The sequence below is a fragment of the Pseudopodoces humilis genome, chromosome 8 (assembly GCF_049639895.1).
Source record: "Pseudopodoces humilis isolate 2021_Gansu_Grassland_sample_001 chromosome 8, ASM4963989v1, whole genome shotgun sequence".
Taxonomy (NCBI): Eukaryota; Metazoa; Chordata; class Aves; order Passeriformes; family Paridae; genus Pseudopodoces; species Pseudopodoces humilis.
Window position 1 is genome coordinate 1,684,298 of NC_142207.1, and position 14,421 is coordinate 1,698,718.

The following is a 14,421-nucleotide window of genomic DNA, read 5'->3' on the forward strand; positions in this document are numbered from 1 at the left end:
GTGACCAGGCTTTGAGGGAAAAGCCCCTTTTCCCACCATCACAAGCACCATCCCTTCTCATCTCTCCTCATCCCTTCTCATCTCTCCTCATCCCTTCTCAGCTCTCCTCATCCTTTTTCAGCCCTGACTTTTCATCCCTCTCATCCCCTGCTCTCCTCAGCTCTCCCCAGCATCCCTCATCCCAGCCCGAGGCACTGGGCACCCCCTGAGGGACCCTAGACCACCTCTGGAGGCCGCACAGCCCCAGATCCCGCGGTTCCCCTTCACACCGCTGACATTTACAGATAAAATCCATCAATAAACACCACAACCTCCTCCTTTATCGCCCTCATCGCTCTGAGGGCGCCGGGCCCCCCCTCGATGCCCCCCTCCCCCCGCTCCCGGCGCCCCCCGCCTCCCCTAGGGGGCGCGCTGCCCCGGCGGCGCGCGGCGAGGGGGCGTGGCCCGAGCGGCGGCGGGCGGTGATTGGCGGGCGCGAGGCTATAAATAGAGGCGGGCGGCGGGGGGACAAAGCAGTGAGCGCGGGACCGGCGGGCGGCGGCGGGGTCCGCGGCTCTGCCTCTTCCCACCGTAGCGGCTCTCTTGTGTTCTTCACATTTATTTTTGCGTTTTCGCGAGGAACCCGGGTGTGGTTTGTTTCTTGGCTGGGTTTTTTTCTTTTTTTTTTTTTTTTTCCTTTTTTTTTTTTTTTTTTTCCTCCCGTTCTGCTGTGACCGGCCGGAGGGATTAAGGGGAGATCAATGAAGGAAAGAAGAGCGAGCCAGAAGTTATCGAGCAAGGCGGTGATGGATCCCAACCAGAACGTGAAGTGCAAGATCGTGGTGGTGGGGGACAGCCAGTGCGGGAAGACGGCGTTGCTCCACGTCTTTGCCAAGGACTGCTTCCCCGAGGTGAGGGGATGGGAGCGGGCTCGGCCCGGGGGTCGCGGCCGGGGGGGCGGCGATGGGCTCGGGCTGACCGTGCCGTGTCTCCCGGCAGAGCTACGTCCCCACCGTGTTCGAGAACTACACGGCCAGTTTCGAGATCGACACGCAGCGCATCGAGCTCAGCCTCTGGGACACCTCGGGTGAGCGCTCCCGTTCTCATCCCGGGAATTCGGGGGGTGGGAACCGGGAGGATCCTGGCCGGGCTCCGCATGCGGCTGCTTCTGAAGGCTTTCTGACAAAAATCTCGGCTATCCTTGAAGGATCTCCTTGGCTGAGGGTGTGGGCAAGGCTCCGGGAAGCGGTTTGTCAGCATTGCAGGGGAATGCGTTCTCACCTGCCTGGCTGGAAGGAGCTTTGTGAGGAGCTCCGGGGGTACCTCGGCTCCTCTGCCGCCTGCAGAGCTCCCTTTGCCTTGTAGGAGAAGGAAAAAGGTGTTCATGTGCTGATGGTGAATTATTTCAGAGCTCCTTAACGCCTCTTCGGTTTTTTTTACAAAACACAGCACTTTTCTTCCCAGTGTTTTAGAGAGTCTTTGAGGCCCGGAGCGGCTTTTAGGGAAAACCTTTAGAATTTATCTCTGATTCTCTGGGGTGCAGAGGGAACCATCCTTTCCCCCATCAGGGCTGAAGGTCGTCTTCATCCTTCCAGTTTTACCTGGAAGAAACCGGCTCAGACGCCTCAGAGGTTGAGGGCTTTGGTGTTTGGCTGGCTCTGCTCACATGTTGAGACAGGAGCTCCTCTAGATCCGCCTGTCGTTGATAATTTGGATAATTGGGCTGCACTTACAGCCAGGGGGGTGAGGGAGCACCTCAAAATTGCTGCCTCAGTGCTGGAGAGGAGAATGGGGAGCCAGTGTGGCTCTGCCCGTGGAGAACTGAGGATTTCCATGGGGGGAATGACACCAGGAACCATTACCAGAGGTGTGGATCAACATCATCTGCAGAGCTGATTGGAAAGGAAAAAAAAAAAGCCTGCAGGAACTTGGCAGAACGCGCAGTCCTTCTCTTTCTATGTGTAGATGGCTCGTTAATGCCGAATTTGGACCTGACAGTTTCTCCTCAGTGCGACAGCAGCTCTTTTACCAGGAATGAAAATGTTAATCCCCGATTTAAAAGAGGAGTTTAGGCGGCGGGTTGGCTTCCCTCTTGCTGTTGAGGAAATGATTCCAAATTCTTGCAACACGATTACTGGGAAAAGGCAGCCTCTGCCCACAACCAGTATCAGCTTTGCTCTGAGCTGATTTTTTTTACTTCATCTTATGCCAAGTGAGACTTGCAGATTTCTGGAGTATGTCTGGTTGGAGCTTTCATGCTGATTATTACTAAGCTGGATTGGAACTGTGGAGCAAGGGCTTATTATAAATTAATAGTTATTTTGGAAAATGTTATCTTTATTAAAATACAGCACACACGCAGTCTGGACATGGGGAAGGTTTGGAATCTGTTTGTCAAAGGCTGGAGACACCCATGGAGTGAAATATTCCCTAGCACTTCAAAAGACAAAAGCAGTGGAAGAAAAAACACCTGCCAGCCTTTGTCCTCTGTCCTGGAACTCAGAGAAAATGTGGCTGAGTCACAAGCTTGAGATGAAGTGGGTGATTTGTCTGACATCCCAAACTGAAGAGGAAGTATTTGAAAGATCCAGTGCTTGCTTTTACAGAGTGTTACTGAGTGGATCCTTTGGCTTTGGGAATCTGGATGAGGAATTTTGGCTCCATGAACATCCCTTCTCACCCACTGCAAAAAAACCAGCACTGCCCAAGCCCATTAACTCAGAACAAAATCACATCAGCAGATAAGAGACAGCAGAAGATAAGGGAGTGCTTTAGCCTTATCTGAAAGTCTTGGTAATTTAATTTTTACAAGTCTTTGTCCTGGTCCTCTGCTGAATTAGAAGAGATGTCTGAATGGCATTTTGAAAGCAGGACTAAATCTAATTAACTTAAAAAGATGACCGATCATTGCAACACGGGGGAGGTGGTGGCTGCACTTCATGTGGTGCTTGAATGTCTTGGGAGGGGGGAAAAGATGCTGTTTAATTGAGTTTATTGCTATATGCTGCAGATACTTCCAAGATTACTCAAGCAGTATTTTGTCTTCCTCTTTAACTCTTTTTTAACTGGGAGCATTTAACAGCCTTGCCAATTAATCCCTTGAATTAAAATTGATAATTGGGTTTTGCAGCGAATCCTTTGGAAGGATGTATTGTTACTTCCAACTCTTTTTTTTTTTTCTTTTTTTTTCGCACTGGGAAAATCAGAAAAGCTGTGGGCTTTGGTTAAAATCGTTGTGTTAGGGTGAGAAGAGGCCCTGCTGCCACAGTTTTCGTTTATAGTTCTTTATATGCCAACAATAATAACGTGTTTTTATTCGAGAGCTTTCAGGTGTCGTGCAACTGATTTTAAATCAGTTTAAAATTGAATTTAAAATTTTAAATTCATTGGGGAGTTGTTGTTGCATCTTGGATTTGCCCACAGGAATATGGGACAAGTAAGAGTGGAATGGAACGGGGAGATTCATTATTCAAATGTTTGCTGGTGCTGTCTAGTTCTGCAAGTCATTAGAAGGATTTAAATTAGCCACAGCATTAAGGGAAGCACTTGCCAAGTTGAATTTCAATGGGGTTTGGGACTAGCAGCCCTCTCTCAAAGCAGGAATGTCTGGTTGCAATCTCACTACACCATAAATTACTCTGCTCTGTGGTTACATGTGGCAGTCTTGAGCTGTTTGGGAACTCTGCTTGTTGTGTGAGGTGGAATATTAAAAGTTTCTCCAGGTTAAAGCTTCATCTTGGACTTTCAAGGCCACTGCAAAGGGAAAAATATCAGTATTAGTTGCCTTTATCTACCATCTAATCTGCATTTATCAAGTTTTTTGGCTCTTTTGATATGTATATTTCTCTTTAGGACAACAGCAGCTGTGGATTAGAAATACCATTAATTAGGTGCACATACCTCTGTCTCCCTAAAATGTATTTTAGGGGGTTTCTTTATTGCTTGAACCATGGCTACCCCTATAAAATAATTCTCAACAGGGCCAGAAATACTTACAACTGCTGGGGATTAGCAAGTAATTAAATCCAGAAGGGCCTTGGAGCTGGAAGTCAAGTTAGTTTTGCCCTGATTTTTGTCTCTATACAATGTACTCAGTGTCCATATAGAAACAGAAATCAATTGGAAAGTTTAGTGCTGAAACCTTTCAGGAGAAAGCTGAAACTTGGGGGAATTGCACGTTGTTAATTCCCCAAATTCCCTGGCAGTAAGGATTGTGAAGGAAAAGTCTGATTGCTGTCTTTGCCTCCTGCTTCTCTTGCAGCTTGGAATTCTATGACTTTCTGGTTTTAATTTCCAATCTTCACAGGGTTTTCTTATTACTTTTACAAGGGAATTAATTAGAATTGATACCTGGGAATGCCAAGTGCCCTCCCAAAGTTTTCCCTTGGAGGTGTGATCACACAAAAAGCTGGGAATATTTTGATATTTCTGTCAGCCATCCCAGGGTTTTTTTTAATTTTTTTTCCCTTTTGGAAGGAGGAAAACCATCAGCACTGAATCAGCTCCTTGGAGCAGGCAGTGTTTGCTGTGTTTTCTGTGATAATTAGTGAGCCCAAGGGTTTGGGAATGAGAATGCTGCTGTTCATCTGTTGTTCTTTCACTTGACTGGGCTCCAAAAGGTTCCAAAGCCTAATTCCTGGTGGCTGCTTGCTGGTGTGGAAATGGGAAAGTCTTGCCTGTTACTGAGCCCTCCTGGCCTCAGGATGTGGAGCTGAACCCTCATGGTGCCTTTGGATCTTCCAGCCAAACACCTCTCCCTGATCCAGCGCCTTCAAGTAGTGCTAAACCACCCAAAAAATTAAATTTTCTTCAGTTTTTAATGATGTAATTCCATTCTTTATTAAGATAGCAATATTTAAACCTAAGCTTGGCATCCCCTGTAGGCCAAACCCAACCATATTGCTGGGGAGGGGTTTTATTTCAGTCTAAAAGCTGAATTTCTGTTGGACTCTGCGTGAAACATAAGGTTTCAAAAGCAGATCATCCTTAATGTTGCAAGTATTTTTGGCTGAAATTATTGAAGCTGCCAAACAAATTAAAAAAAAAAAAAAGAGGATTGCAGCTGGAATAAATGTCCAGCAGAAAGGAAAATGAACTACAGCCTTATCAGCAACTCCTAGATAAAGCTGAAAAACCACCCATGTTGTCCTAGCCAAAAATGTTTTATTTTGCAGGAACAGAATCCCAAACACAAATAGGCTTTTTTTTTTTTGCTTTTTTTTTTTTCTCCCCACAAATACCATGGCTCCAGTTCCACATTCTCCTTCTGTTTTCGAGGGTTGGCACGGCTTCAAATCTGCAAAGGAACATGAAAAAAGAGGGAGCAGCAGCCTGGAGTTGTCTGTTGAGACTTGAGCGAGCCTCATTCCTGACATTCCTGCCTTCTGAGGGTTTCTCTGGGCAAAGGGATGAAAATGCCAGCTTGAATAGGCCTGCACAGCGAGGGCTGCAGCCCCTCTTTATTTGCACAGGAATAAAGGTTTGGTTATAAATGAGAGCAGGAAATTTCCTTTGTGGATCCTGCAGCTCGAGGAGTTGAAATGGGCTCTGTTTGTTCTGCCACACACCAGCCTGGAGAAAAGCTGGGGAATATCCCTCCTAAGCTTGCTACAAGTGCTTCTATTCCAGCTCAGTGCCTGAAATAGGAGAAATTCAGAGTTGGGGGGAAAGAAAAAGCTTCCAAGCAAAGCAGCTCCAGCTGCTGGGCTGGGAAGGAGTCTCGGGGCTGGAGGTGGGGACTCGGTGTGTACATAAATACATCTCCTGGACATATATGGGATCCCTGGAGCTGCTGAGTGAGCCCATAGGTATTTGTGTGAGGAATGAGTTTCTGGGTGAGGCTTTGCTGAGACTCCTTTCTAGCCAGCAAGCATTAAGGATTCCCTCAGTCCTGCTCTTCTTGCTTGCTGGAGCTCATGGAGATGTGGTTTTTGTGTCACCTGGGTGGCTCTTGGTGGCACTTGGTGCTGCAGTTCCTCTGTCCAGGAGAAATAACCCAGCCCTGGGGCTGCAGGATAAATAACCCAGCCCTGGGGCTGCAGGACAGGGCTGTAATAGCAGTGCTGGAGATAGTGGGGTGTAATTAGCAGGGGAAAACGCTTATTGATAGCTGCACTGAGTGGTTGAGTGCGGGTCACCTCGTTGAGGTTTGTGTCATTCGTGCTGAATTCAGCTGAAGTGGGGTGTGAAGAGCCTTTGCTGACAGCTGCCTCTGTCAGATTGACATCATTTACAGAGATGAGCGTTCAAATTAAATCCTTCTCGTTCACCAAATTACCTTCTGCTACCTACTTTGGTAATGCTTCACTCCCCATGTGTTATTCCTCATTTCAAAAACAACATTCCTGGGATTCTTGCCTCCTTCCCCGAGTGAAGTCATCTGCGAGCCCTTCACACCATTCCCAGCTCGCCTTGTGCGACAGCCTGAGCTGTCTGTCAGGGAAAAACTGCAGGAATTCCTCTAATCCCGTTAATAATCAGAGACCTTCCAGCCAATTAGTTCTGGAGAGCTGGGAAATTGCTGGGATAATGAGCTGATAACCCCCCCCCCCAAACTCCTGGAAATTGGGTTCTTGTGGTGGGTGCTCCATGCTGTGTTTTAGGGTCTGCTGGATTTTAGGATTTCTAAAAGGAAAATAAGGATGTGTGATGGCTGAGAAAATGAACTTTCAGTTGCCCAAGCCCAGGCCCTTGCCCTGCTGGGCCACTAAACTGGTTTAAATGTCCTTTTAAATACATTAAGAAATGTATTTTCCTCAGGAAGTGAAGCTCAGCACAGTTAAGGCCAAACCTAATGGTGATTGAGTGATTGCAACTTCTTAGAAAAAACTAAGCTTTTTTTCTGGCTTTTTTTCCCCCCAGCATGTCGCCAAATTCACCAGATGATTAAAATGTGATTTTTAACTCTTCACATGATGATTGTTGTTAAGGAAAGCAGAAAATCCCTTCACAGGCCTGCAAGTAAAACAAGCACAAAGTACTGTACCTACATCTGTTCCCCCAGATTACTAAATTAGCTTTGATCTTGTTGATAAAAATCTGGTTTATGGGCTAAACATAAACATTTATTGCAAGCTTTATTGGTTTACAGATTAATGAGGCTTTTTGTGACAGATAACTTGCATGCCTGCCTACAGGACTGGGATTTTTCCCTGCTGGAAATCTGTTTCCTGCAACAAGTTCTTTAATTTGAAGCAAGAGTTTCATCTAAACATTGCCAATGTGACAGCTAAAGATGCTATTTGCACTTGGAGCTATTTGTTTTAAATTAACTGTTAGGCAAATCAAAACTGAGGAATTTCAAAGCTGCTTTAGGAAAAAAGCCTTTTTGGAGTTCCAAGGATTTCTTCCCCCTGCAGGTTAATGCTGGGACTTAAACTTGGGCTGGCCCCGTTTCCCTCTCTTTGGGAGCATCCCCAGCTTTTGGTGGGTGATGGATCACTGTGGGGGCATCCCTGGAAGCCTCTCCAGGCTTTCTGAATGACTGCAGGAAGAGGAAAACAGCAATTAATGAAGATGTTGTTTGTTTTCCCTGCAGGGTCTCCTTATTACGACAACGTCCGCCCGCTCTCCTACCCAGACTCCGATGCTGTCCTGATCTGCTTTGACATCAGTCGGCCAGAAACCCTGGATAGTGTCCTAAAAAAGGCAAGTGTTTGAGCAAGCCCTGAGCACAGAACTTTGCTCATCTTTAAATCCCTGCAGTGGTGCTGTTCCTACACTGGAAACTTCCACTTTGGTTTTTTTTTTAATGGAGCGGTGACAGGAGGGTGCTTTAATTTGAGGTCATTTGTTTGAAAAGGGCTGGATGTTAATTGGAAACAAAAACTTGCTAATGGACACTTGGAGCTGATGTGAAATTCTCATTCCTCAGCCCTGAGACAGCAAGGAATTGTGTCCTTGCTTTGAGGGTGGTGTGAGGTGCTGTAAGAAATTGTCTCTTACATGTTCCTGTAACAGGATTGGGAAACTTTGCTGGGTTGTAGGGATGGCTTAAAATTGTCCTGCCAAGTGTTTGGACTTCTGCCACAGCCTTACATAATTTGTGAGCCAGTGACAAATGCCTCTGGAAGGCACCAGCAGAGCTTGCAGTGGCACAGAAATGCAGCCCTGCCCCAAACCCTTCATGAGATCACTGATCCGAGCTTGTGTCAGACTTCCCATGAACTCAGACACGGAATTTTCATAATCAAGTTCCGTTTGCAGGGTGGTCTTAGTCCCCTCCTTGGCTGCTGAGCATGACTCAACTTCACAGTGGTTTTGGGGCTTAGTGACCTGAAGTTCCTTTTCATTTTTCCTGAGGCTGGGGCCAGTGATTCTTGTCTCACTGGGATAAAATGCCTTACAATGCTCTGAATAGCCTACAAAATATACTTCCAAACTACTCCCTCTGTGTCAGAAAGCAGCCAGAACTGTGGTTTTTCTGTCCCTGCTCATGCTGGTTACTTAATTCTACAAGAGATTTTTGGTAGTATGCTTTTAAACCCTAATTACAGCCTTCAGTTTTAGGGAGTATCATCTGTGTGGATTATGCTGTGAAGTTTTTGGCTTTGAGTTCTCAACATAACCTTGTTTCACCTTGGGTGAAACCCAATGAATTTATCCCAAGTTCAGCGTGAAGGGCTCGTTGCTGGTTCCCCTGGGACAGATTTGTGTAGTTTCAGGTGTGAGAAGGCAGCAGTGAACCCGCATTTAGCCCTGCCGGTGTTGTTGTGGTTGTACCAGAGCTGCCTCTGGAGGTGGAGACACCATCCCTGCACCTGGCTGGGGCTGGGTGTGAGAAACAACAGCTCTGCAAACCTTTGCTCATGTGGGTAAACAATCTCAACTCATTCCCTCCTGATTAGTAAGCCAGTGGAATTCATGAGTGTGTGAGATAGGAAGATTTCATCCTTGACCAAGTTCTGCTGGAGCCGGTGCCTTCCAGAAAATTACCTTGAGGGCAAACCCAGCCATTACATAAAAACACTTCAGCGTGGGATGTCAGGACTGATGAAACTTGTACCCCTTGCTTCTTTGGATTTAAACATGAACAACTTCCCAATTTTCCAGTGGAAAGGGGAAATCCAGGAGTTCTGCCCCAACACCAAGATGCTTCTGGTGGGCTGCAAGTCGGACCTGCGCACCGATGTCAGCACGCTGGTGGAGCTCTCCAACCACAGGCAGACCCCCGTGTCCTACGACCAGGTAGGGGCCAGATCCCTTTTTGTCCTTCAGGAGGGAAGAAAAACCCCTTTTTCTGTCACTGGAGCCCTCACTGTGACCAGCTTCTCCCTCCTGGTGACACCAGCCTGGCCTGAAAGGCAGATTGGCACCTGTGGTGCGGGTGGAGGTGGGTTTGAAAATGATTTAGGACTAAAGGAAATCCTGCAGCCCCACAACATGTCATAAAATCATCCCTTTAAACATCGTAAGTTGTTGTCTTTTTGCTTGCAAATTGCTTTTTTTTAGGTGAGTTGTTCAAAAACTTCCTGCTTTTTGGTGCCTGCACACACCAAAAATGTAGCTAAAAGGTGGCACATCCTGTTTATTCACTGACAAATCGGTAAAATTGCTGGCTGCAGACTTCAGATTTGAATGTTGTTTGACTTTAGAATCCTGACATTATATTGGAATATCACCTGTCCCCAATGCCTTAAAAAAACACCTCATCCCTCCTTCTGAAGGTGCAGCAAAGCCAGAAGGCATCTGAATTCTTGATGAGTTCTTTGCTCCTGGGGAAGGGAGAAGCTTGGAGGCAGGAGAGAGAGAAAGGGAAAGGAATCAGGTCATGGGAGAGAGCAGGATGTGGGGAGCAGGGAAGCTTGCCTTTATTACTCACATGTGTGTGATCATTCGTGGCAGCTGAATCACGCTGCTGGTGGCAGATCCACCCTGTGGCAGGGACAGTGGCACCTCCACCTCACCTCAGTGTCCTCAGCAGACACTTTGGGGTGCTTTATCCCTCAGCTTTTCCAACCCAGCAGCTCCTGATGTGGGAGGGGTTACTAAGGGTCCAGCATTTTGGAAAATGGCAGGACTTGAGTTAAATCAAGTCTTTTCCCATGAAAGTGACCAAAAATCTGCTGGCAGGTGGATTTTTTTTTTTAAATTTATATTTTTCTCCCTGGATTCGCAGCTCAGCCTGTAGCCTTGAGGAGCAGGAGATGGAATCAGAGCTTTCCCGTTGCTCTGAGCTCCAGCAGGGAGGGCCAGGACAGGCTGGTGACCCCGTGCTGCAGCCTCCCAGTTGATGAGCAAACACTGCTGAGGCTCAGCTCAGCAGGGCTGAGATGTTGAGCTGTGGGGAGAGCTCTCAGGAGCTCCTGCTGCCTTATCAGCCTCTCCCCGTTGCTGCATCACTGCAGGGCAAACAGGAGCTGATGCCCAGGAGGGGCTGGAGGCAGGCACAGGGTGTGGGAGGAGTGGCACATCAAGGATGTGTGGTTGGATTTCGTAACTTTGTCAAGATTCATCCCTCAGAAATCAAAATTCCTTTGGAACAGCTCCCCTTTCTGCACATAATGCTGCATTGTGTTCCAGGAGCGAAATCCACCACGGGACACTGGGCTATTGTCATCTGTCACATGTTGGGCTGTTTGCTTTGTGGTGCAGGAACAAATATCCCTGCTTTGACTTCTTAAAATCACAAAAGAAGAGCTCCTATAACCCCCAAATGCTCTTTTTTCCCTTTTTTTTCATTTCCCTAAGAACTTTGCCCTCTTCCTGGAGCTGTAACAGGGACTCTGCTCCAGCTGCTTGTTCCTTTAGGCACAGAATTTCTCTTTGGAGATTTCGGGCTGGAAGCTGCCACATTTTCCAGGAAATTCCCAGGTTCAAGTCAGGGTGAAACTGCTGGAAATGCCTCGCTCAGACACTTCAGCTTTTTGCAGTTACTCATTTGCAGTCACTGAGCTGCTCTTCTCTCCCAATTTGTGTTTATCAGCGCAGCAGATAAGGCTTGGACACTTGTTTAAATCCGTTTATTTTCCAAAATCAGCCGTTGGAGCTTTGTGTTTTCCAGGGAAACAGCGCAGAGCTGGAATGGTGAGGATTGCTGGAGATTTTGCACAACTCTGTATTGATCACATGTTCCTTTTTTCCCCTCAGGGTGCAAATATGGCCAAACAGATTGGAGCAGCCACATACATCGAATGCTCAGCCTTACAGTCAGAAAACAGTGTCAGAGACATTTTTCACGTCGCCACCCTGGCGTGTGTGAACAAAACAAACAAAAATGTGAAACGAAACAAATCTCAGAGGGCCACAAAGCGAATTTCACACATGCCTGGCAGGCCAGAACTGTCCACAGTGGCCACGGACTTGAGAAAGGACAAAGCAAAGAGCTGCACGGTGATGTGAAGGAGCTGGGATTTCCTGGAGGAGGAGGAGGAGGAGGAAGATGATCCAGGAGGGATTGGAGCTCAATGAAGTCACAGCCACAGGGTGTTTAATGAGGGCTTTGCCAGTGCTTTCATGGAGACTTCTCCTGTTGTGTGAGACTGTACTAAAGGACTGAGCAGCAGGAAGAAAAGGCTCTGAGAGAGGTGGCATCAGGAATTTCTGTTGAAGACAATGCCAAAAAAAAAAAATAATAATAAAAGGGAAAATGTTTGAATGTGCTGAGAGAATGATTGGGAAAATAACCCTGCAAAGGAGAGATGTCATGGACAGTGCTCGTTTCTTTTAGCAACGCTCTGCTCCTGGATGCTGCCACTTTGATTTCATTCAAATAATACTTTAATGGGATTTTTTTTTTTGTAATGAAGACATTATTAATACACCCTTCTCATTAAGGAACTATCCCCGTGACCTTAGAGTTGGTTTTCCAAAGGATTTGATCTCATTTTTTTTTTAGTAGCTGATTGTGAAAACGGAGAGGATACCGAGTGTCACTTAGAGGAAAACTTTGGAGCAGTCTGTGGAGTTTTGCCCTCCTGATCCGCGGTGGGGATGAAGACGGCTGTTTGAGGATTCCCAGAATTGCCGTGGAAATGAGCTGGATGGAATCTGGGGGGCAGGGGAGCGTGGGGGGCCAGAGCAGCCCCTGCAGGGCTGTGAGTCGGCTGTTCCTCTCCGTGGTTGTGATGTGGAAGTGGTGCCCAGTGCTGGTGTTGTGTGTGGGTTCAGCTGGGAGGTGCTGAGAGCTGTGATGGCAAATGATCCGTACTTTCCTTTAAGCCTTACTTGCCCACCTGGGGAAGCCCCCCAAAAGAAACCCCCCCCCCCACTTTGGGCTTCTCCCAGGAGCTGGAGAGCCCACGGATCCCGCAGGAAACGCTTTGCTGGGATGTGTGGTTGACAAAAACCAACAAAACAAAAATACCCCTCCAAAAGCTGCGAATGAGCCTTCTGTCACCCTCCTGATTTCGGGGAGGAAAACAGGCTCTGAAGAACTGTGAGGCCTTAAAGGGGTCCCCAGTGGGAACTGGATGCTGCCCTTAGTTTTAGGATTAACACAAAAGTATCCAGCCCCCAATCCTGAAATGGGGTGAACTGCTTCAGTCCAATCCCTTTTTCTTGCTGTTGTTACACTGAATTAAATCAGCCTTTTTCCAATGGTTTGTGACTCTTCCTGACCCACCAAACTTCTCCCAAAGGAAGGAGACAAAGCTCTGAGCAGGCTGGTTTTTGCTTGTGGAGGACAAGCATTTCATTCCCAAATGGTGATGCTTCATTTTTGAAGTGTTTAAAAAGCTCTGTTCACTCGTGCAAAAGGTAAAGATGAACTCATAATTAAATCTCAGTTCTGTGTGTTCCCAGCACTTTGTTTCATCTGAGAAGAGAAGACAAATCTCATTCCCCATTCTGGTTATTTCCCACAAAAAAAAAAAAAAAAAAAAGAGAGAAAAAAAAAAAAGACATTTTTGACCACCATAATAAGCTTTTAACTGATGCAACAGTGCTCTTAGGGCAGTATTACAAAATAGCTGGTAAGTGCTTCTTTCTGTATTTAAATATTGTGGAAAAAATAAGTTATAACTGTTATAAAGCAGGACATTCATTACTTTTGGTTTTTTTTTTTTAAATTGTTGAAGTCACTTTGTATGTTTGGTTAATGTTTCTGCAGTATTTATTAAAATTACATTTTTTTCTTTGAATTAAAAAAAAACCCAACAAAAAAAAAGAATTTTCTTGTAGTGGGAATGGCCTTTGTGTGGTAGTTCATTAATAATTGTGTGTTTTGGGTGCATAATTGTGCTGGGGTTTGAGTAGGAAAACAGCCTTTTGGGCATTAACATTTTCCACTTTGCTTTGGATTCCTTCTTGGAGCTGTTTCCCAAAAATGCCAGAGGCAGAGGAGCAAAGCAAACACGTGGGGGATGCTTTGCTTTGCCTCTCAAGCCGAATTTTCACATCTTCAAATTGAGATTTCAGGTTGTTCTTTGCCAAAAAAAAAAACCCTCATTCCCAGCTGAGGGCTGTTCCTGGCTGGAGATCCTTGGAATTCTGAGCTGTCCTGGAATTGCTGTGTCCTGTTGGGACACAGAACCTGCAGCTCATCCTCCCATCCCAGGGGCTTCTCCCAGTGTCAGTCCAGGCAGGAAAGCTTGGAATTGTCTCCCTGTGGTGTTCTCAGAATTCCCAGCAGTTCCATCTCTCTCTTCCCTGGGACTGCCCTGATGGTTCTGTGCTGTTCCCAATGACCCAGCAGCTCCATAGGTGCTGTAATTAATGACTGAAGTGTTAATTAGTTATCCCAACTCTCACCATCTGAAGGTGTTTCCATCTGTGCCAGGTTGAGGAGCCCTCGACTGCTGGATTTTATCTCGTGGGTCACTGACCCGAAACTGAGCCAGCAGCAGCAGATCCATTCTTTCCTCCTTGGAATCCCTTTCCATAAGGGATTTTTCCCAATATTTTGGAGGGTTTGTGGCATCTTTATCAGAGCTGCAAACCCCTGGAGCTGGAGGAGCAGTTGGGTCATTCTTTTTTGTCTTCATCCCAACCCAAGCCAGGCTCCTGCTGCTTTTCCTCCCATTTCACATCTTGGAATTCTGCAAACTTGGTTTTGTGGTTCCTCTGCTGTTCCCTGGCTCCTGCTGAGGCTCAGGAATGGAAATGTCTCTTCCTGGTGCCTCCAGTTTTGAGATTCCCCGAAATTTTGTAGGAATTTTGGATGTTTTGTGGCGCTCCTGGGTCATGCAGTGGTCGCAACTCAGGGTGGATTAGGAAAGAGCTGTTAAAGGACTCTGAAACCCAAATTTAACGTGCTGAAGTTGGGTGTTTGGATGGATATTTTGGGGTCGTGGCTTAAAGCTCCAAGGGTATTTTGGGATTCTGGTGGGTTTTGCCTCACGTAGCCTCTCCTAAGGGAGGGATTATTTGCTGAAAATCAAGTAATTATTAATTCTCAGCTCATTTAGTTTCTTCCAAACTCCTTTCTTAAAAGATTTATGAACCTGTTCTTCCAGGGATTCTCCGTCTCATCCCGCTCTTGTGCCAGCCTTCCTGAAAAAGCCA

General features: G+C 46.6%; 1 protein-coding gene across 1 annotated transcript; it reads left to right on the forward strand.

Annotated features, from left to right (window-relative positions):
- The first annotated feature begins 550 nt into the window (after positions 1-550).
- RND3 (Rho family GTPase 3) lies at positions 551-13,069 on the forward strand. Its single transcript, XM_005519582.3, has 5 exons — positions 551-890; positions 979-1,066; positions 7,517-7,626; positions 9,031-9,165; positions 11,068-13,069. Exons 1-5 carry the CDS (start codon positions 741-743, stop codon positions 11,317-11,319), a joined length of 735 nt encoding a protein of 244 aa, XP_005519639.1. The 5' UTR covers positions 551-740; the 3' UTR covers positions 11,320-13,069.
- The last annotated feature ends 1,352 nt before the right edge of the window (positions 13,070-14,421 follow it).

Excerpts from the sequence above, each read along its gene's own strand:
- RND3 (XM_005519582.3), top strand. The coding sequence starts at position 741 with ATGAAGGAAAGAAGAGCGAGCCAGAAGTTATCGAGCAAGGCGGTGATG. Across the intron at positions 1,067-7,516 it reads CAGCCTCTGGGACACCTCGG|GGTCTCCTTATTACGACAAC; the intron begins GTGAGCGCTCCC and ends TTTTCCCTGCAG. Across the intron at positions 9,166-11,067 it reads CCCCCGTGTCCTACGACCAG|GGTGCAAATATGGCCAAACA; the intron begins GTAGGGGCCAGA and ends TTTTCCCCTCAG.